Here is a 24,513-nt window from a genome sequence, read left to right on the forward strand (position 1 = left end):
AACTAAGCAATATATTACTTATTATATTATAATAATATTATGAAATGTAATATTACATTAATTATTATTTAAGGATATGTGAGTATGTGGTCAAAGTATAAAATCAAGTAAAGGGAGGTTAAAATGACTCAGCATATAGTTATTTTTCAGAGAGTAGTAGGCAGTGAGGTGAGATTAGGGAAAAGCACACAGTTTTATATTATACTTCATATTTACCTAGACATTATATATGCTTTGTCAATACGAAATATTATGTAAAGAAAATATTTTTTAAGATCATTTTTAAAATGTCAACACAATAATTGGGTACTTTGCTGTCTTATCCCGCTCAGGCTGCTGTAACAGAGCACCATAGACTGGGTGGTTTCTAATCAGACATGTTTATTGTGGTTCTGGAGGCCGGAAGTGTAGTCAGTATCCAGGCACCTGCAGATACCGTGTTGGTGAGGGCCTGCCTCCTGGTTCACCCACGGGTCTTCTTCCTGTGTCCCCATGGCGCCAGGGGGGAGGGGCTCTGTGGGTGGGGTCTCTTTTCTCAGGGCACTAGTCCATTCATGAGGACTCCACCACCCTCGTGATCCAGGGCCTCACCTTTTAATACCATGACCTTTGGGGTTAGGTTTCAACATGTGAATTTTTGGGGCGGGGGTGGGGAGGGAACAGAGATTCATTCAGTTTATAGCACCTGTGGAGAGTCATACATGCACATGTATGAATGAGGTGAATGAAAAAATACTTCCCTAGGGATCTGTGAGTAATGATTTATGCCTTATTTACACGTCATTTTAATAGTGTTATGGAACGTAAATTATTAAGTGGAAGTTTGTCATTTTTGGACAAAAGGAGCTGAAAATCCCGTATTCCTTCATGGGCCAATAATAAATTATTCTTGATCTCAACGGATCATTATAAAAATCACATACAGAAAAGGACTTAGGAAAAACAAGAATTTAAATGCTGGTAAATTGTAAGACTTCTTTTCTTCATCTTTCCTATTCTGATACTCTTTGTAAACATACTCCTTTGATATCGTGGTTCACGTGTGTGCTTTGCCTAAAACTGTATGCTTGTCCTTGTCTGCGTGTTTGCTTTTAGTATTAGAACTCACGTACTGTTTTCCATTAGTTACTTCAACATATGCTCTCCATGAGTTCCTTTGAAGAAAATGAAAACACGGCCTAGAGTGAGGACATGTGACGAATGTGCTATGTAATGATATGAACAAGCATTTCTAGCCGATGAGTGTCCGGGTTTGTCTGGTGTGAGAAGCTGGTCTGTGGTTCTGTCACTTGGGATGACTGCGTTCCCTCTTCAGTCAATTGCTTAGCTCGGGAGCTGCTTTAGAGAAGTGTTTATTCTTCTAACTCCGTCGTTATGTGAGCAGCCTGGGGTTCCCTGTGTGTGTCTCTTGTTTATTGGTTGGTGCACTACTCCATCTGAAATATATCACATTTTTCTTCCTCACATTCATTTGTAGGTCTTTTCGTTCATTTAGTAGTACTGTCAATTTTGTCCTTTCTTTTTTATTTCCCTTCTTGCATAGAGAGACACATCATTAGCAATTAACTACTCACCCACTTAAACAGCAGACAAAACCATGATTTCATTAAAGGTACCGGGCATCCACTCATTCACTGAAGGGAGTTATTCGTACAGAATAAATTCAGTGCAGTTTGAAGACTATTTGCCTGAGAAAAGGACAATGTATGAAACTGGATACATTATTTCCTCATACTTACTTAATTGATATGAAATTAAATGTCATAAAGTGCAACCTGAGTGTTGTTACTGTTTTGTGTTGTTTTTTTTTTTTTAACTTAGGTTCCACAAATTATAAGTTTGGCATGTTATTAAAACCTGAAGAAAAGTATCTAGGCCCTATAGAATTTTAAAAGCTATTCTGTCTGATTTACATGGCACGTGTGTATATGCCATCTTACAATCACACTCTTAAATGCAGTTAAGATAAGAACACACAGGAACATCTCCTCTCATGTTAATCTTTTCATTATCTAGCCTTAGTTTAAACAATTTTCTGGTTGATTTAAAAAGATATGGCACAGTATTGCCTACCAAGAGACTCACTTCAGATTGAAAGACACACACCAACTGAAAGTAAAGGGATGGAAAAGGATATTTTATGAAAATGGAAATAAAAATAAGCTGTGGTAGCAATACTTATACCAGACAAAATAGACTAAAACAAAGGCTATAAAAAGAGAAGAAGCATTTAGTAATCCCCTTTCTGGGTAATTATCTGAAGAAACCCAAAATGCTACTTTGAGGGGACGTGTGCACCCATATATTCATTGCAGCATTGTTCACAACGGCCAAGATATGGAGGCTGCCTGGGTGTCCATTGATGGAAGAATGGATAAAGACGAGGTGGTCTATTACACAATGGAACATTGCTCGGCCAGGGAAGGGAGTGGGTTCTTGCCACCTGCAGCAGCGTGGATGGACCTGGAGGGCACTGTGCTGAGTGGAGCATGTCAGACAGTGAAAGACAAATACCATATGATTTTACTTATATCTGGACTCTAAAGAACAAAACCAATAAAATAGACACAAACTCATAGACATATAGAGCAAACTGATGGTTGCCAGAGGGAAGAATTGGTAAAAAGGGGACGGGATTAAGAAGTGTAAATTGGTAGTTAGAAAATAGTCATGGGGATATAAAGTAAAACATAGGGAATATAGTCAGTAAAATTGTAATAACTGTGTATGGGGTCAGATGGGTACTAGATTTATCAGTGAGATCACTTTGTAAGTTATACGAATGTCTAGTCACTATGTTGTACACCTGAAACTAATATAATATTGCATGGCAACTGCAATTGAAAAACAAACTTAAAAAAGATATGATAGAGAAGTTAGTTTTGTCAATTTATAAAGTAATGACAAATACTTTTTTTATTTAATAATTGTTTTGAAAATTTTACGTATTCAGGGAAGCTGTTCAAAATGCTTCCAAGGAAGTTTTGTATGTGAAAATGTCTGAGCTTGTTAACTTTCATGAGAGTCAGCTCCTTGGTATCCAGCCAGAATGCATCCCCAGCACCGAGGGGAGCACTGTTTGGCGACACAAATTGAGGACAACGTCCAGGCTCAAGCGTTAGTAAAGTTCACGTATTTTAACTAAGATATCAGTATTTTGAATATTAACATTCAATGGACATTTCATATAGAACTGACTGAAGTAGAAGAAACCTGCTGTGAGTAGAAAGTAACACAAAAATTCACTGCATATATTTATATACATGTACATTTGTAGGTAGAATTTTAAGATTTTATTGATGTTTATTGGCTGCTAACATTGCAATATTTGTAAAAAATTTGCCGTCTGGAATGCTACTGAATAAATATTAAATATTCTGGTTTTTAGCCTTATAATAGCTTTCAGGCATTAGGAAATTAAAATGATACCTGGAGATTTGAATATTTAAAAAATATTGCTTCGTATGTGGAAATATGTTGAAATATTTTAATGCTGTCAAGAGTTTCTTAGGTTAAACTTTTATCAGGCACGAGTCAATGTTTATAAATATTCAAATTATGTTCAGTAATTTTCACACTGTAATTTATAAGACTTAGTCATTTTTTTCAATGTTGGTAACGTTTTAAAAGTTATCTCAAATTTTCCTCCTCCACAATAAGTAGTCAACGCTTTGATGACTTTTATATGTTTGGTCGGCAGTTATCAGAAAAAGGTTATAATTTCTTTTGGTATTCATGACATTATTATTTGAACAGCCTTTCTGTTATCAAAATCACACATGACAGATTCCGTTTAAAATCAGCTGATGTGTCATTAGTGCATTTTTGAAAAATATAGAAACATTAAAAAACAACTCATGAAGTTCTAGTTTAAAATAGTTTATTGAATACAGATAAGACTTTGATTCCACTTTAATTTTAGCCCTTTTTACTTTAAAAGCTAAAGGAAAAAATTCTTCCTATGGCTTTCAATCTATAGAAAATGAAAAGAATTTTAATTTTTATGGCAGTAATCATAAACAGTACATTAGGTTTTCTATAATAACATGTACCATTAAAAAGCTTCATTATGGCAGCATCTTATGATCTTTACATCACATTGAGGAAGAAAGAGCATTATTAAGCATGAGAATTTCATGGCGCTTTTACCTGTTGTGGGTCCTGCAATGCACAAGTGTTGCGCAGTCACTTCTGCCCTGGCTGACAGACAGCCCTCATGTCACTGTGCATTATCACCTCGTGTGACTGCAAGTGCTCCCTGAAGCCAGCCTGTGTTGCGTAGTCCTAGATGAGGTCTTCATGGGCGCTGACCATAAAAAGTTCATCAAAGTAATGAGGCGGGGAGAGAGCTTGGTGCTCATGGGCAGAGCGCAGCACCAAGGAGTGTGAACTGGCTCCAGCTGTGACAATAAAACAGCAGGTGGCTGCTGTCATTAGGGGTGGCAGATGAGGCAGGGGACTAACATGCAGCCCACAGAACTCTCATTTGTTAGCCATCGCCACTGTACCATGCAAAATAGCTTCCATCTCAGTCAATTTTACTTTGCAAAATATCACACGTAGCTGTAAGACTCTCCGAGCTCTGAGTACACAGGTCTCTCTCCTCTCTCTCTCATCTGCTGTGGTCTTGTCTCCCCTTACCTCGCTTTATCTTACCTTCTTCACTTACCCTTACCTTTTTGCCAGAAAGCACTCCTTTATCAACTCATGTTGGGTATGGGTTATTTCAGTAATCTATTCGGGTTTTCTTGAATAACGTGCTGTTTTTCCCCGAGGGCTACAGTTACTGCGTAGTGTTAGGGGCTGTTTACTTTGTAAATCATGCTAAATCTGAGATACCTTCCTTATAGATTTCATACTACCCTTGCCACCCCCTGAGAAGAATGTTGAACCTGCAGTGAAAAAAATAGAAGAAATGAATCAGAGATGTTTGAAAAATTTGCATGGAATTTATTGTTTGGGGTGCTATACGGCACATTTCAGAATTTATATTTTTATAAATAATTTCATTTTGGAAGTAAATAATAGTCTTGTTTTAATAATAAGTGGGTCCATGAACTTTTTAGCATGTTATGGTTGAAAGCCAAACAGTAGTCCCAAGTCTTAGTGTCTTATTTGGAGAGTAAAACTTCAGATAATAGAAACCTTTAATTTTCCTCTAATACTACATAGGGAAAGGACATTAAAGTAGTATGAGAATAAGAAAAGAAAGCATCTTACACCAACTATAAAAAGTAGACAAGTATAAGATTCCATCATCATTTTTTTGTAATTTTCTAATTACAAAATATAGCAAAATAAACAAATATAGCAAAATTACAAAAAAAGCAAAATATAGATCAGAACTTATCAAAGGAAGTAAAATATTAACATATAATCAACTCTGTTTATGCTTATTGAGAGAAGAAATGTAACAGTTTAACCTTTGAAGATTGCATTCTGGTTATTTTGTAACATTTCTGTTACTCCTACATTTATTAGTTGGAAGATATTTTTTTTTATTTGTGTTTTGTTTGTGTCAGTGTACACACATGAATTTTATTAAATTTATGAATAATTTTTATAATTAGTATGTTTGGTGTTTAGATCACCCCAGTCTGGTGGACACGAGCCTGTTTGTGTCCTTCTGATACATGGGTGTCTATTCTTTTATTTCTAACACAACAAGGTATCCCAGGCCTGGGATCAGCTTTTTTTGCTAGGAGTGCTAGATCCTTCTAATGAAAAATTGTATTTATTAAACCAAGGTCTCGGTGCTGGGTGAGTACACTGGTTTTGGAATTGGCTTTCAGTGAACAGATTTCTTTATTTCTTACAGAATTGTTTACTACAACCTACTTTCCATTTCCATCTCTGTCCTTACTAAAAATATAAACACACACCTTGATTACCATTTAAAATCCATGCCGTTGTTTCCAGGTTCTCTATAATTTGTCCCTGAAAGACCCTGCAGCCTTGCTTTGCTCACATTCATGCTGCAGCCCATACACAGACCTGATGTTCTCAAATGGGCTTACCTTCCCTCCTGATTTTCTCCTGTGAGACAGAAATCTTTTCTTTGTCATAGAAAGGTCTAGTTATCCTTTAGTTTTACTCCTTCTTCTTTACCCCTACATTATCATTTTATAATATTTTTGGCCTACCAACATCCAAGCTACAAAATCGTAATCTAACTAATTGTATCTCTTTTTACAGATATGTAGCACGTGAACTTTAGAATGAATACAGAAACGAGTGGTGTACGATGTTCTTTTAGAGCAGAGAGAAAGTCATTCACTGATGAACTTGATCCATCTGTACATAATCTACTTTCTGTTTCTGTGGATTTGCTTATTCTGGACATTTCATGTAAATAAGATCATATAATACGTGTATGTGGCTTTTTTGTGCCTAGCCTCATTCTTGTGGCATGTTTTCAAGATTCATGTATGTCATAGCATATGTCAGCAGTTCCTTTTTATGCTAAAGAGTATTGCACTGTTTGAGTTCAGCACTTTTTCTTCATCCATTCATCATCTCCTGGGCATGTGGATTGTTTCTACTTTGGGGCTGTTACGACTAATGCTGCCATGAGTATTCGTGCACAAGTTTTGTGTGGACATAAGGTTTGCGGTGCTCTTGGATATATACCTAGGAGCAGAATGTGGGCCATGTGTTCACTGTATGGTTAACTGTATTGTGTTTCAATCCATGAACATGGGATGTCTTTCTATCTATGTACGTCTTTAGTTTCTTTTAGTGATCTTTTTTAGCTTTTATTGTATGTTGTGCACTTTTTTGTTAAAATTATTCCTAAGTATTTAAAATGTTTTCATAATTTCATTTTTGAGTCCTTATGGTTAGTGCATAGAAATACCATTGATTTGTTGTATATTAATTATGTATCTTGCAACATTGATAGACTTGTTTATTGTGATAGTTTTTATGTGGCTTCTTCAGGAACTTCTATATACAAGATCATGTCAACTGTGAATAGAGGTATTTACACTTCCTTCTTTCCAATCTCTTTTGCTTTATCTTGTTTGCCTTGCCCAGCGTCTCTGGCTAAAACCTTTGTAAAGTGTTGAATGTAAGTGTTAAGAGCATGAATCCGTGCTTTGTTCCTGATGTTAGACCAATAGCATTCATTCTTTCACCATTAGGTACAATATTAGCTGTGATTTTTTTGTAGATGTCCTTTATTCAATACCTAATTTGTTGAGTGTTTCTTCCCTGAAGGAATGTTGAATATTATTAAATGCTTTTTCTGCATCTCTAGAGATAATCGTGTGGTTTTGTCATTTATTCTATAAATAGGATATATTATATTCATTGATTTTTGTATGTTAAACCAAACTTGTGTTCTTAGAGTAAATCCCACTTGGTAAACATATTTAATCCTTCTCATATGCTGCCGGTTTCAGATTTTTAGTGTTTCATTGACAAATAATGCATCTATGTTCATAAAGGATTATGTCTTCTTGTTTTGATTCTCTTTATGTCTTCTGTCTCAGCTTGTCTTTTTGAAATTTATCTATAGTAAGTGTTTTAATATTCTGGTCTGATAATTTTAATATCTTGTCTGTTCTGGGTTGGTTTTAGTGGATTAATTTTTCTTCTTATTGGTGGTCATATTTTTGTACTTCTCTGCATGAATGGTCATTTTTCATTTTATTTTAGACAATGTGAGTTTTTCTTTGTTGTTACTGTTTATTTTCTATTTCAGCAAATATTCTTGAGCTTTGTTCTGGGATGCAGTGAATGCACTTGAACATAGTTTGATATTTGGTGTCTCACTTTTGAGCAGATTCAGAACAGTGTTCAGTCTGTGGCTAATTATTCTCTGCTACTGAGGCCGACCTTTCCGCATGGCCCATGAATCATTGGGTTTCTCCAGGCTGGCCGGGTATGAGCAGTGATGAGTGCTGTGTCTTCTAACCCTTTCTCTGTCTGTTTGTTCTTACTCCACCAGCCTTAGTTTCCTCACACATGCACCTTGCTCCGTAATTAGCTGAGTAGCCGTGCACGCCCTCTGTAGATCTTGAATTCTCTCTCTGTGTGTAGGCCTCGCCTCTGTCACTCTGTCCTGTGAATTCCAGCTGCCTGGGCTTCGTGTGGTCATGTTTTGTCTCAGCTCAGGGAGTCTGCTCATCTCTGGCTGCCTGTTCCACCTCGTTCCACTGTCTGACAGTGGTCTCTCTGAGATCACTTTCTTTGGCTGATGTCCTATGTCTTAGAAATTATTTCATGTATGTTGTTGATTAGTTGTTTTTGGTGGGGGAATAAATCCCTGTCACTCTATTATGTAGATTCTGAATCTGTAAGACATGTAGAACCAGTGTGACATGTGCATATGTTAGTATGGATGTGCGCATACGTGTGTGTTTATGTATGTACATGCACTTGTGTGTGTGTGTGCACGTTTGTGTGGGGGGCGGTGAATAGGGATTTGGTCTTAATGCAGCTGTGCGAGTTTTTCAGCCAGTCTCCGTAAGGCCTTGCTTTTGCATGTGATGCAAGACGTGATGTCCCCCGGGTTGAGAAGGGATGAAGAAGTGAAGGGGGGAGAACAAGCACAGGGGAGCCCACAAGCGTGAGCTGGAGCCCATGGGGACAGACAGAACCCCGTGACTGTTTTCGTGGCTTCCGATGTCGATGCAGGGATTTCTGCAGAAGCTGGGCTCTTCCCCAGTTGTGCAAACATCCACTGTCGGGCCAGGAGGCTGAGAAGCTGAGGGAGGGGCCCCAGAGTGTGGAGAGTAGTGTTTGTGGGTGCGTTATGCCCATCAGGGGACCCAGGTGGTAAGTGTTAAATGTATGAACCTTCGCTCCACTTCTGCCCTCTGTGTTCCACACCAGAGTCTCTCGTGGCTGTCCCCAACCGGATACATCCCGGGAACAGAATTCTGGGACACGTCGTTTGGCCTAGCCACGTTGTCACATTGTGGACCTCTGCATTTAATCTCTGATACAAACAGAAAGAATGCTCTGCTTCTGCCTAACGTGGTAGACAACCAGCTGACAACACACTAACCAGATCCCCAGACCGGATATCCGCCCTGGCTTTTATCCTGGGGAGTATTCATTCTAATTCAAACCCCTCTCTGCTGCCTATAAATTAAATAACGAGTTATAAAGGTAGCATTGTTAATACATCTTATTTTAGATAATAAGGAGATTAAAAAAGGAAAAATAATGCTGACTTTGTTATTATTTTAAAATTTCTTAGTGCTTTTATTTCAGTTGGTTCACTTAGTTTATTTTATTAGAAATTGTTATAGGAAAGTAGCTCAGCCAGAACTCTTATTAATTGACACTTCTGCATTTCTCCAGTGCAGCCGTAATTGATGATGATGATTACCTCCCCGAAGCACTGCGTGTTTTTGATATGCCTGCTGAATCATTAAATAAAGATTAAATTCTCTACTATAACATTTTATCACTGAATGCATTCTATTGTGTTATAATTTTTTGCGTAATTATATTCCACAAAAGATACTTATCTTAACTCTGTGTAAACCTTGATACAAGAAGATACAGATTACCCCCTTATCTGTACATATCTTGTCATGGTGCATTCATGCCAGATGAGTTCAAAAGGAAATAGTAGCATTTTGAAATCTCAGTTTTGGGCTTAAATAGCTCAATAAATGTTGGTTTGGATAAACATCTCTAAAGTCTATGATCAGTTTCAACTCCTTTTCACATAAACTGCAACTTGACTATTCTTGTTTACCAAATAATATTTAAAAAGTAATAAATTAAACAGACTGTTTCTTTTTTCCCCTGAAATTGCTGTTAGCAAGAGTGCTTTACAGAGTTTTGGAAGTAGCGCTGTTGGACAGCTGGGCGGGTCACACTGGCAAGTTGTCTAATGGAAATAACCAAAGAACATGTCCCACTGAATGTTAGATCGTGTGTGCTGGTTTCTGTGGGCTCCGCCATCCCCAGTTCCCTCTCAGACAGGACTGGAGCCAGGAGCTGGTCACCACTCCCCACTGACTGCTGTCTTTCATGAGATTGTATTGCCAATTTACATAAAATATCAGGGAAGAGATTTGAAGACAAATTGCATGTAAAAGTGGAAATCCCTTTTTTGGTGGATTTATTGATTGGTATTTTATTCCTTGACATAAATACCCCTGTGTATTTTAGCGCCTGCACAGTTAATCAATAAAGACAATACCAGAATTATATGCTTGGATAAGAAGAGAGTCTTAATTTATTAATAGTAATCATTTATTGAGACTTGCTGCATTTCATGCAGTATCTAGGCACTTGACTAGAGGCTTCTACATACTGCATGCAGATAACATTTTTCTCTAGCCATCGCTATATTTAATTCCATAATACCCCAATTTTCTTACTTGGAAATTAAGGTTAGTAATACTGTATAGCTGATAATTCCTGGTAAACATTTGTATTCTATTTGGCAGATAGTATCCTGTCACCAAAATGGTAAATTTCCTTAGTATTTATTCTTCACTCCTCGCACAGCCCTGTGAGGGAGGTCTTTTTATCCTGGACCATGAAACTGGGGTTCATAGTCCCCTGCCCAGCTCAGAGTGTCACTGCTCGTGCTGTGGCCTCTTCCTCCTGCTCTAGGGAGGGTCCCTAACCTTCTTCGAGGCTGTGAAGGCAGAGGACAGTCCCTGAGGGCTTGCTGGGCGCCAGGCACTGCCCTGAGCCCCAGCCCCACTTCCTGTCATGTAATCTTCACAACAGCCCCGGTGCGGGTGGGGTTTTGGGTCCTTACCCAGTCTCTGGTTCGGTTGGACTCAGCCCCAGGTCTGTTGCACTCTGTGCGTTTCCCCAGGAGGCTGTGTGTAATTTAATTTCTGTTGACTGAATTAACACCTTGCATTCCCAGGATAATACCTGACAGGAACAGAGGGTCCCGCCGTTGTTGAGGTAGCTCCGGGTAAAGGGTCCCGTATGGAAGTCTGTGGGGAGGTTCCAGTGAGTAAAGCTGGGGATCCGTGTTCCTCCCGTATAACGCGGTAACCATTCTGAACGTGTCTAATAACATCGTTTGTTCCACATTCCTCCTTCGAGGTATCATTTCATTGGTTATGGCAATCCTCATTCTATAGTTTATCACTAATACATTTGTTTACTAAATCACAGTTTTCCCCACAGTTTAGGTATCAGTAATTTCGTTTCGTCTTCCATGCCAATGTTGTTATTGAAGCAGGGCCAGACCACTGATAACAGAGCATAGATCAGACCCAGGGTTTGACTCTTGATTTCAGCCTCCTTTCTACTCGACGGCTGCCTGTGTTGTTTCCTGAACTCAGAAGTAAAATACACTCACATCGTTGATTTTCTCACTTATTTTGGCAAATGGCTTTTAGTTAAAAAACAAACACAGCAGACACCGTAAATAAGACCCAGTACATGAATTATAATTTATAAGGAGGAGAGAAACAGAATGACGGTGACCACGTACAGTATATGGGCTCCGATGGACAGCCTGGGTTCCGGTCCTGACTACCCCTCCTCTCAGCCTGGGGCAGTTCCTTAACGTAAGGAACCTCAGCTGTTTCAGCTGTCAAGTGGGTTTACATAAGTTGGTGGATACCGAGCACTTGGGACAGAGCTTGGCCGTCTCCTCCCGCCCCGCCCCCCCCCAAATATGCCCTAGTATATGATTGCTTTCATAATTGTTAAGAATATGGTTAATTTTTGGAAGTCTGCAATGTAATACTAAGGTCTTTGGGGCCTCATATTCTTAGTTTTGACAATACTAATAGTTACATTTCTATAGGGCCCCTTATGAAGTGACAGTAGGATTAATTCTTGAAATAAAGGAAAACTAACTTGCTGAATGTCTCCCCTTCCGCTTTTGTATAGTACAGGAAATTTTGTGTGTGTGTCACTACCTCACACTTTCTTATAGAAATATTTTCAATTCTGGTAGCTAACATTTTATAATATCTAAAATCTCAGTTTTTTTGTTTTTTTTTTTAAGACACAGAATGCTTAATCTCAGGAGAAGTGAGACACTTAGAATAGTTTAAAAAGTATCTAAGTTTTATTTCTTCACGAGGATTTTTCAATAAATGTAATAGCATTTACTTTCATGGTAAGCAGAAACATTCAGGAAAATAATAGTTATAATTTTAAAGTATTCTTTATAGTTTTAAATGTGAGGGTGTTGATAATTTGTTTTTGAAGTAAGTTGCTTCATGTAAAATTACAAGGGTCTATTTCTAATGTGGAAATAGTGGGTCCTGTGTGATGATTATAACCAAAGGACAATAATAGCGTTCCAAGAAATTGCGTCATAAGATATTTGAGAAACAGCAAAAGACATACAGTTTGCCTTTGAACCACACAGATTTGAACTGCATGGGTCCACTTATGTGTGGATTTTTAAGACTATATGCAGTCAAAATATTTTCTCTTCCTTATGAGTTTACATTTTTTTCTCTAGCTTACTATAAGAATATAGTATATGATACATATAAAATACAAAATATGTGTTAATCAACTGTTTGTGTTATCATTAAGGCTGCCAGTCAGGTCAACAGCAGACTAATAGTAGTTAAGTTTTGAGGGAGTCAAAAGTCATACATGGATTTTTGACTGCGTGGGTGGTCGGCACCCCTAACCCCTGTGTTCTTCAAGGGTCAACTGTACTTGGTTTGGCCTAGCACTGATTTGGTAAAAGTGTTTAAGAAATGTAGTTTTCAGGTGTTATTTAACACTTGTTAACTTCTGAATTTTGTAGTAAACAAATAGGATATAATGGTAGAGTTTTTTTTTTCGCAAGGTAAATTTTTGGGCAGATTTTAATGCCTTTGAGCTTCAAGTTTTTCTGTGTTCATTTAAGTTAACGTGTTCATTTATAGGCAAAAAAGAAGTGGCTAAACTTCTTTCATGAAGTCATGGTTAAACAATATTGATGGGAACCTGCTTAAAATATGCGTAGGATGATACGTACTGCATTTCATTTTGCGTATTATGTGAATGAAGTTGTAATGTTTCACTTAGGTTTCATTTCATATTGTACAGCATATTTTTCATTTTAACAACAATCATAACGTGATCTTGATTTCTGACACTTAGAGGGGAAAATATTTTATCTTGAGTTTGTTTATGATAAAACCGATGCAATCTATCTCAGTTGGCTGATTTAATAGTTATCAGCATCTTTGTATTTACGTCTAAGCATAATTATTCTTGTTTACTGATTGAATAGTGTTTATTTTTTCTGACCTTTTTCACTGGTCATTTCATTGTAGTTTGTATCTTCATCATGTGATCCATATTTTCTTTTTAAATTTAAGAGCACTTTTCTAATCTCAGTGAATTTTAAAAAAATTAACTACTTGCTTGGTGTTTCACTCTTTAGTTTGGGAAGATTCATTTTCCTTTAGAACATTATTTATTATATTAATGGTTTTATTTGTGAACACGTTTTTTTCTGTAGTCTTTTCATTTTCCTTTTTCTTGTTTTCCATGAGGGAATAGTCTTCGGTTACTCAGGAAATGTGGCATGGGAGACAGGTCACCAGGAATGAATCCTACTTTTGCATTTTCAGCTTCTTTGCCTCATTTTCTTGAAAGAAGTCAGTCACTGACTTCTTTGAGCCCCTGTCTGCTCTTCTGTCAGGCTAAGTGGGTGGCCTGCACTGGTCACACGTTTCGTTTGAGGAGCCAGTGAGCAAGCGTAAGCGTGCTGTGTAAAATGTAATGCATCATGTGTTTTTTTGCTTTTTAAAACCTTACTTATTGTAGGTAAACAAAACATATAAATAATCTAAAACTGGATCTCATGTCAGAACATATTTGACTGGTATTTGCTTCTGTTTGTGTATATGTCAGAACACAAAAATGCACATACATACATCTGCACATACGTGATTTTTGTCCTTTTAAATCTAATATGTCCTGAGAAGTGTTTTGCACTTTTCATTGCTGCATACTATTCTAATATAATCATGCCATACTACTGAGCATTTAGGTCGGTCTCATTTTTGGTTGAGATGTAGATTTCCCACTTTATTTCAGATTCTTTCTTTCTTCCAAAAATTGCAATAAGTGGTTTAGAATAACAATTGAAGACTAATATTTACTTGCTTGGGACTTGGTGCTTTATTCAATTCAGAAAGGGACCACAGAAAGTCACGAGCTGAGGTGCGTATGCATGTGTATCTGCAGGGACTGATTATGTGATGGTGACGTGTGGGGTGAATTATAGTTGGGAGCAGCTAGAGGCTATAGCACTGTGAAAAACATGCTTTGTTCTGGTGTAATTATTGAGGAAAGAGAGAAGTAAGGTCTTTGTAGGGAAAATTTGTGAAGAAACAATTGATGACTCATGAGTATGAGAATACAGTTAGTCACTTGGGCAGGTGGTACAGTTTTGAGAATTCAGGAGTTCTGGAGGAGACCATTAGTGAGGGAAGATCATGACTGTTAGACGTGTTTTAAGGTGTCAGTTTAGTCGAGAAAAATGCCTTAGGAAAGGCCATGAGTGGAAATACAAACTTTGGCATCATCCAAAAAGAGGTGATGCAGCCCAGGAAATGAGTTCCACTTTTGAAATATGACTGTATGTGAATGAAAGTCCCACCTGAGAGGATGAGAAAAACAAGGAGTGATGATAGAGACAGTGGGGCAGTGATCAGAAGTGGGCCAGAACTGGCACTAGGCGCCAGGCTACGGGAAGGTTTAATGTTTTCGCTGTGACGTTCTTCTAACGAATAAATTCCATGCCGCTGACTGCAGCGTTCGACTTTACCCCACGAGCTCAGTGTTCCAGAAAGGAAGTTTAGGAAAGCAGTGTACATTTTTCTATATTTTTGTGTTTTTCAAAAATGAGTAGCAATAGGAATTTTTTATACTTTGAAGTAATCATTTATTTTAATAAAATGTAGCACTTTAACACTGTATTTACTTAACAATATAAATGCTATAATTATTTTTTGTGGATTTTTGACACATTTTGGAGAACAAAGTTGAAATCAATTAACACAGTGAAAAGGCTAAGTGAGTACTAGTGAGCAGTAAGTACATTTACACCTTCATGAGTCACAAGACGAAGGACTTGAATAGACAGTTTTGCTTTCATAGACAAATGTGATTTATTTACAGAAATGTCTTTGTGTGTCACTTGAAAATATATTACAGAACGTTTCAGAATAATGAAAAGATAGAATTGATTGTTACAATGAACACTCCTGGACCCCATTACAGTATTTGGTACATTGCAGTTGTGCTCCTCTGTGTATATTTCCTTTTCTGCTCCCCATATATTTATTTATCTGTGTGTCTATTCATTCCCTAGCTTGCACGTTGAAAGGGCTTGGGCTCAGTGGTCCCCGGCAGCGGTCATCAGTGAGCACCTTCTTCTTGCTTTGTCAGTGCACTCCTTTCATAAGACCCCAGGGCTGATTCCAGGACTGCAGCATGGTAAGGACACGGTGGTCCTGGAACACCTTGGCAGGAAGATAAGGACATGCCCGGACACTGAGAGGACGGATGTCTAGAGAACCCAATAGCCAGCCTTGGGGGGTTTCCACTGGCTGATTCGCGGGCAGTTTGAGAATTACAAAGCATAATTGTGGTAATTGATTATAAAACATGGCATAAAAAAATGAAAATCTAAGAGACCATTTAAAATGCTGTTGAAAGAGTGAGGGTGAGAGAGAGAGCATAAGACAGAGAGATGGGGAAATGGTGACGTCCTTTATAGAAGAATGGCCGCTAATAAATGCAGGAGGAATGATAGGACATTGTGCTAGTTCTCATCAACGAGGCCTAAAACCTCGGGAGGTGGTCCTCACGGAATAAGACAGTCCACACACCAGCTCCTGGAGACCACCTGCATTCCTGCTCAGGGTTCAGTCTTCAAAGCCAGCAGCACAGCTCTCTCTGACCCCTTTCACAGTTGTTCCTTTCTTCCTTTGACTCCTCTCTTCTGTCTCCCTCCAACACCTGTAGGTAACTTGCGATCCATTGAGTCCACCCAGGTTATCCAGGACAATTTCCCTCCTTTAAAGTCAGCTGATTTGCAGCCTTCGTTCCCCTCTGCCATGGAACCCAGCAGGTGTCAGAGGTTAGGAGGTTAGAGGTCTTCCAGGAGCCAATGCTCTTGTGATGTGAGGTCAGTAGGAGAAACGCACACTTACTGCAATATGAAAACCTGTGACCCATCCATCTTTTATAGCTATACTATTGAAAATGGAAATTAACATGTAAAACTATAGCATAAAAACAGTTTTCATTTAAGGTCATTTTTAGAATGCTAATACCTTATTAGCCATAAAAAGAGGCATATTTTTCCCCTGCTTCTTCAGCAGTGACTGAAAACTTTCCGTTATATTATTTAGCTTTTCACTGAGTGAACCCTGTGTTCTGACAAGCAATTTGGAAAGCGTGTGGCACTGATGTAGAGGGGTCCCATTGGGTCCATCAGTAAGACCAAAAGAATAAGTGAATGTCTTGCATCATAGTCATATGTTAACGTGTTCTTAGACATTTTCTTTTAACTTCTTGCATTATTATGTTTAGATTTTAACTTGTTTAAAGCAAACACGTTCAATGTATCTTTCCTATAACCTGGCCTGATCATCAGAAATTTTCTAGTTGGATACTATAAGCCTGTCTTTGTGGGGCATTTTGATCTTATTAGAGAGATGCGGGAAACCAATAAAAACAGCAAAGATTCAGGACAGCGTACTGCTTCTCCTCGTTCTTCAAGTTCAGGAGAACACAGTCTCTGCAGACTTGACTTTGTCCTTGCAGGAAACAGCTTCCTCGGATGCTGTGTTACGGAATGTGTGGGTCACGGCTCTGGGCTGCCGTTGCTTCTCACGGCTCTTTCTCGGTATTCAAGGCATTGTGTTTATTTAATAGGTCACTCAGATAATCTTCCCTGACTCTCTAGTTGAAATAATTCTCCAGTGATGAAATCGAAGGAACTCAAGGAAGAGGGAGGTTTTTATTTTATTGGTATATAGTATAGGAAAATTTATTTGAAAATTAGGAGATATATGAAATTTTTGTACTGAAAAGTAGAAATCTATAGATAGGATGTGAATGTTAATATTGTGCAGTTCTTTTGACACCAAAAAAATTTTAAGTGCTGCTATTTCAGGCAATTATTGATACTTGGAAATCGATCAGATTTAAGAAACACTGTTTTTCATTATTTCAAGGTGTCCCTTCGGTTGTCAGGCACCGGCCAGATGGAGAGCCTCAGAGAGGATATTTCTAGCACGGATTTTGCCCTTAGACCAGTAGATTCTCCGTCCTCTTGTATGGATGTCAGTGGGATTCCTCGTTGATCACGTCCTAAAGACTAACAGCTCAGTCTTTCCCAGGCCAAGATCTTGGATGTTCCCGTAGACGCCACGTCCAGTCCATCTGGACATCTGGTCGGCTCTAGTCATGAGTGTGTATCTAGGATTGGACCAGATGTCTTCTCTACTGCCAGCCCTCGGTCTGAGCCAGTCATCTTTGCCTGGAATATTACAAGAGCGCGAATTCATCCCTCTTTTTTCTCTCCCCTGTCCTGCCCTCCCCTCCCCTCAGTCCATTCTAAACAGAACAACTAGAGGAACCTGTTGCAATGTGAGTTCGACATGTCTGTGATGCGGTCCACTCCTTCAGAGTACAAGCCCAGGCTGTCATCGCCCACAAGGGTGGGGTGGTGGCCTGACCGACTTCCTCTGCCTTTGGCTTCACTGCCCTTCACGTCTGAGGACAGGCTCCCTGGGCACGCACCCCAAGCCTCTGTGGCCACCCTTGTGGGCGTTGCCCCTTTGCATGCCCGACTCCCCACCCTCTTACTCACAGATCACACTCCTGAATCACCCAAACGGGAAATTTCCATCCCCTGTTGACATTTCAGATCTTCCTTCTCGATTTCTTTGTCCTACCCCTTATCACTATTTAAGATGCTCTGTATTTCAGTTTTTGTTCTTGTCCATTTCCCTTGCTAGGTTTGACGTTTTCTGAGGCAGGGACTTCTGTTTGTTTAGTCACCCGTGCGCCACAGCTGCCTAGAACTGTTGTTGCATGGATTAGGTCCTACTAAGTACATGAAGTAATGCACACATGCGTGATTGGCAGTACCCATGCGGGAGTGGGGTGGGCTTTGTGCCGCTTCTTCCTGTTGAGAGGCTACAGGTTATGGACTGACAGCTCCATGAAGGGAGAGCTTTGTCTGGTTTGACCTGGTACCTGCAGAACTGGCCTGGCTGGCACGTAGTAAGTGCTCAGTGCACGTGTCACACCGAGTGCAGGCATAGTGGCGTGAGTATCCACTGGGATCCATCAGGGCCCTGCAGATGTATTCAGATCTGGGATTCTTTTTGTTTTCTGTCTAGAGGTACCTACATTATAAATTTTCCAAAACAATTATGTTAGAAATATTAAAATGATGCTGGACGATGGCAGTGAAGGATAGGCTACATTCGGTGATCAGAAATTGCTGGCAGTGTTATGCCCAGGTAGGCTGGGAAGTTTCTTTCAGTCAGTCCTGTTTAGCTTATATTTTTTGGCTGAGGTGATACTGAGACTTTTACACTGCTTGTGCTTTAGTTAGACCAAATTTAAAGAATTTATACTTTGAATCAGATTTTGGATGAATACATATTTTGCATTTGACTATAACTGAGTGTGTTTTAGTATTACAAATTTTTTCCCCTAATACTAAAACTTGTATTCCCTCTAAATATTTAGCATTACAGATATTTAGCAGATAACGTAGGCCTGTTATATATTAGGTAGAAGCTTTCCCTTCCTATGTACTTTGGTCTGTCCCCTGCACAGGGTAATATTTTTATTTCACTTCTTACACCTTAAGCATTTTAATTAATAACATTTTTTCGTTTAAAAGCTGCACTGTGGTTTCTAAGCGCAGGTCTCCTGAGCTGTGCTTGGTTGTGTAAATAAGCTGTGCTTGGCAACTTTGGGCTCTTGACCTTGGCTCTTTGTTGTTAGCTTTATGTTTTTTTAATTATAGGAAAATAGAGGACAGTAGGGAAGTTACGACTTAAATGGACTCTTATTATTACTGTATTCTCTTTTAAGGAAATGAAAACTGTTATTTATTTTGTCCAAATCAAGCAGAAACTAATATAGAACATCTTGAACTGTTATTTTTGCTAAGCATTTAATATCATCACAGTTTGATTGTTTCTATGTAGTCATTATTCCTCCATTTTAATGATTGATGCTGTGATCAGTCATTGACAGTTGTAAAGCATGTATTGTCCATCGTTGTTACCTAATAGATGAAAAGGAATGAATGTTATTTTCAGTGTACACAAATGCATTATTTGAATAATGACGTCATCGAAATTTAGAAAATACAAATATATTTTTTTAGCCTTACAACTGAGGTTCTGTAGTAATGTATGAAAATAACCACAATAGACCATACATGTAAAGAAAAGAAGTGTTCACAGTTTTAGAAATTGTTTCAGTCTGGCTTTTGACGCGTCTCTTCCGTAGGCCACAGTATTTTGCAGTCTGATGCTGCTCGTTTGTGCAAACATGTCCAGATGAATTCAGTGTTTAATGTTAAGAATCTTATAACATGCCAATTTGATTTGTAGCCCTTCATATCATAGAATGCTAATTAAAATCATATTTTTGCATATGTCATGCCTTTCATGTACATATGCAAATAGACTGTTGCCTTTCAGCTATTAGTAATTAACTTTATGAAGGACAGCTGTAATACATAATTAACAAAAATGTTTGCAAGCCCTTTTACACTGAAAGTTACAACAGGAAAAATTATTTTTTCTTATCAAGAGAGCCATTTGAGTGTGATGCTTCTGAATGAGATCTAAATTGTTTTAAATAATCACACAGTGTGATTAAATTGATGCCGTACTATCTCGAGTAGAAGAATGGTGCTCCATGTGCTCATTGGCTGCGGGTTCCTGTCCATTTCATATTTATGTCAACAAAATGGAATTAAGTAAGCTGATGTGTGTCTAAAATAAGATAGCCTGTCAGCTAATACTTTTTGTTTGTTTTGGCTATTGATATCTGCTTGGCACGTCAGTGCATTTTTTCTCTTTTTTGTGTGCGTGCTGCAGACACAGTATATAATTTTTAAAAACCTCTCTTCAAATTATTACCATGTATTTAAGGAAACTTCGTCCAGGCTATTCATTTTTTCTTTTATATACTCTTAAATATTTAATAAAATGACAGTTTCTGAAGCTGTTCCATGACTGAATTGTGGGACCAACTGATGGGCAGTGAATGTTATATTGAGGAATTGCTTTATTTTTCTTACTAACAGTGAGGGCATTGACTAGAGAACTAAATTGGTTGTTTTGGTCAGATTTGTACACTCAAATAAGATGAAACTTGTCAGTTATTTCTCTGGGTTTCCAAGTATTGCAGTGTATTGTAGGTATCTGTATGCAAGCTTTCTCTTTAGCAAGAGTGCCTGTGTAATGTGCATTTTCATGTTACATCTGATTTTAAATATCGATTTTAAAATACTTTTTGTGCTTAATTCTAGCAGAGAGTCAAGATTTAGTTCTATAATTACTGTTATTTCTTTTTTTAGGGTTGCTTTTGTAATGAAGAAACACCTAAATACTCACCTACTAGGCAAACATGGAGTTGGCACCCCAAAAGAAAGGTAATTTTCATTCTTTTTTTTAATTTAACCAATATAATTATATTTTCATTTTGGGATTTGCTTAATGAGGTGACTTCTAGAATTTTGATCAAGTCTGTTCACATGTTCTGCATTTGTGGTACTCTTTTTGAGTTATCATATTTTATGCCATTCTCCATTTACTGTCATATTTTAATTCTAGAAAAAAACCAGTGTAAAATATTTTAAAGAATTTGAGGGACTTTGAATTCGTGAGTTTATAAAACAACCTTGAAATATAGTAGAAGAGTTACATTAGAGGGGATTGACCTCTGCAAATGCATTGGAATGAGCTAAAATAAATATGTAAAACTTAATCTTGTCTATTTTTTCCCTATGTTTTTATTTTGAGGTTTTAAAATAACATTTAAAATAACATTCTACCATAAATTCTCATGGTAGCATTAAACATGGTTGATATTAACAAAGAAATACATCTTGTGTCATCCCCAAAATAATACTACAGTTGCCATGTCATGAAAAATAACACTACAATTATTATGTCATCAACTGCCAGGTTTTCTTTTTCCTTGCTACGGTATCATAATTAGCTTCATCACATAGACTTAATTTTATCAGGTGAACTGAAATATAGTAATGTCAGCTACCAGGTGAGCTTGACTACTTCTGAAATTTTTAAATCTTTAAAATGTGCAACTCACTCAGACCTAGTTAGTACAAGTACTCTCCCTTTCATTCAAAGACATGGTAGATTTTCAACTTTCCCTAAATCCTCCAGGATGGTACTTAAAATTCTAGACACTCCTGGAAACTTGTTTTTTTAGTACTATTTTAAAATGTCAATAATGTTGCAATTTATTCTACCACTCCATAGCCTAGGGCCACTTCTGCTATAGTTTTAAATGTTTAATTGCCTTTAAAAAAATTTTAAATGGTCTTACAGTATTTTCTATGTTTACAAGGAATTTAACTTAACTTTTCTATTGGAGGCATATTGTTTCTTTAGCATTTTCGTTTGAAAGTGACTACTGTGTCTAAATATTGGGATGTAACATATGTCTACATTTTACCTTCGGTTTCTTCTACTTTGTAACATTCTATTTAATTTCAGCCAAAATGTAAGTGTTGAACACATCCTGACTGCATTATTCTTGAAATTCAAAAACTTCTATGTTACTTAAATTGTAATTTGGAACTTGTTATGTTTCATAAGTTCAAACTTATGTTTCATAAATGTTTAAGAAAGTGGAAACAAAACATGTTTAATTTCTATGTTCTCATTGTTTTCACATGTATTATCTCAATCCTTCTATTAACCGTGTATTATTATTGCAGTTTTATAGCTGTAAGGACTGGGATTCAGGGATATACAGCAATGTATTCAGTATCTTGCAATTAATAACTGTTACAGTTGTTATTTTTCTGCCGAATTCCTGTGCTCTTCCTCACACTAGTTACATCCTCTCACCTTGAGAATCTTTCCATGTAGGTACTTAGGGTGTTTTAGTCACAGAACGCATTTAAATGAAAACAGTCTAGGTCAGATAATTAGTAAAAAGAAAATAGTTCCCTACTATATAACTAGTATACATGTTGTGAACTCAAATGTATCATTTTGCTTTTATTTAGGAATTTCAAAAATTATTTAAAAATTTGGATAAATGTCTATATTGTTTCATATTAATGAAAGATTCATCACATATATATATGCATATGTGTGTGTGTATATATATATATACACACACACACACATATATATATATATATATATATATATATGCATTTATTCTCCAAGCACTTTAAAAATAGTAGCTACTTCCTATATATTAGGGTAGGAGTTTGAAAATCCCACATGTGCTGTTGGTTTTTCCATTTCCCTTTTCCTGTGCATTCCAGGAACACTCTTGCTGGCGTTCACTTATTCCAGCCCCTAATACATAAAAGGAGTCTAGAAAGAGGCAAGAGAAAGATTGCATGTCTTTCTCCCCTTTGAGATATGTTATGCATTTTCTCCATTACTGGCATGATTTTTGTCCTCAAATTAGGAAATGAATGTCAAATGGGAAAGTACACCCCATCTTCTAGTTATTACCTGCTAAGTAGTCCAGGTTCGTCTAAACTTAACATCTTTGATCAAATTGTTTTTCCTAATAAAATCTCCATGTTTCGGGATTCTTCTTGTTTATGCTATCTGTTTATAGGGCATTCCCTCTTCCTCCATGGAAATGTCGAGCTGGAATGCCCGACTTCAAGAGCAGTGTAGTTTGCAGCAGATGGGAGAAGACTAAGATTTAGGTACCAGAACCTAGCATAGGAAACGCCAGAAGCCCCCTTTCTTCCATTCCACCTCCCTCCATTCTTTGGAGAGGGAATTGGTGCCTTTTAATGGTTTTAGGAAACAAAGAAACTCTTGATCAGCATGTTGAACCGTCACTTTGGGCATAACTGTTCTCTAAATTAAGTTAGACATTATTTTCGTACCTATTTAAAACATTAATGTCTTGGATATAATTTTGCAAGCTTGCTATATTTTAATTTCTCCAGGATAGTATAATCAGTTTATTTTTTATGTTTTGAATTTGATTCTTGCCTCTTATGCATATTACAGCAAATAGTAATAGAAGTTAGCTAAATAGGCTGTGACAATTAAATTAATAATGCATTTTGTTTGCAAGTATTTAGGCCTTGTGCTTTCACTGATATATGCAAAAATGATAATTTATTACATATAAATTCATATACTTACACTATAGTTTGATGAACCAATAAATTTTGTAAGCATGACTGTCATTAACAACTGAAAACTAAATCATTTCAAATATTTTCTTGACTCCATGAACACCTGAAGTGATGGCTTGTGTAAGAGCATATTTTTTTGTCCCTAAATTTGCATGCACTTATTTGAAGGTAGAACACTGCTGTATTTCTGAAATTTTGTACACTTAAATATAAATGACTAAATAGTCACATTCAATTCACATTCCAGAGTAATAAGCTCCAACTAATTGGCAAGTTCATTGTAAAGTATTTCCTATTTTAAATACATAATTCTCTTTGTAATATAGTAAGCAAAGTATCTTTATGACTTTAAATTCGCTGGTAGTATCGTGTTTCCCCGAAAATAAGACCTAGCCAGACAATCAGCCTTAATGCGTCTTTTGGAGCAAAAATTAACGTAAGACCCAGTCTTATATTATATTATAATTATGTTATATTAAACCCAGTCTTGTATTATAGTAAAATAAGACCGGCTATTCTATTCTATTCTATTAGACCCGGCCGGGTATTATATAAGACCTGATCTTACATTATAGTAAAGTAAGACTGTGTCTCATATTAATTTTTGCTCCCAAAGACGCATTAGAGCTGATTGTCCCGCTAGGTCTTATTTTCTGGGAAATACGGTAGTCTAGAAAAAATGAGCTTCTCTACAGTGATCACAACCGAAACACCAATAGTAAGTGTTATCTGTGTGACAGCCAGGTGCGCGTTCCGATGGAAAGCCATGGTGTTCTTGGTTTAGTGCTTGGAATCAGCTGGGCTTTGAATGACTGTGAAGGGGAGCTGGGGGGAAGGACCCACTGGGAACTTCTGATCTGATGCGTTGCTTCGTGGTGTATGAAACCCTCGGAGATACTTGCCCTGGCAGCAGCTCAGAAGCGAGGCTGGTATGATCCCCAAACCGCTTTTACCAGTAAATGACTTTATGTTGGATGTGTGCATCGGAGGGTCTCAGAGTTAAATAATTTCACAATCCAAAGAAACGGATCTGGTTCTTCCAGTTATTGATGACTCTCCAGATCGATGCCTCAGTACTTTTTTCCGTGAAGCATTTTCTGGAGGAGTCTGTGATGGTTTCATGTCTCTGACTGTCACCTCAGCTGTGGGGTGTGTTCAGACCCTGGGGGCAGGCTTATGCTGGTCCATTTTCA

At 37.6% G+C, this 24,513-nt stretch overlaps 1 protein-coding gene across 1 annotated transcript in view; it reads left to right on the top strand.

Annotated features, from left to right (window-relative positions):
* Positions 1-24,513, top strand: part of ZNF407 (zinc finger protein 407) — a 373,176-nt gene that overhangs the window by 114,720 nt on the left and 233,943 nt on the right. The window contains 1 exon segment of the mRNA XM_033087370.1: positions 20,528-20,602. Within this exon segment, the coding sequence (XP_032943261.1) occupies positions 20,528-20,602 (75 nt within the window).

This window comes from Rhinolophus ferrumequinum, chromosome 19 (assembly GCF_004115265.2).
Source record: "Rhinolophus ferrumequinum isolate MPI-CBG mRhiFer1 chromosome 19, mRhiFer1_v1.p, whole genome shotgun sequence".
Taxonomy (NCBI): Eukaryota; Metazoa; Chordata; class Mammalia; order Chiroptera; family Rhinolophidae; genus Rhinolophus; species Rhinolophus ferrumequinum.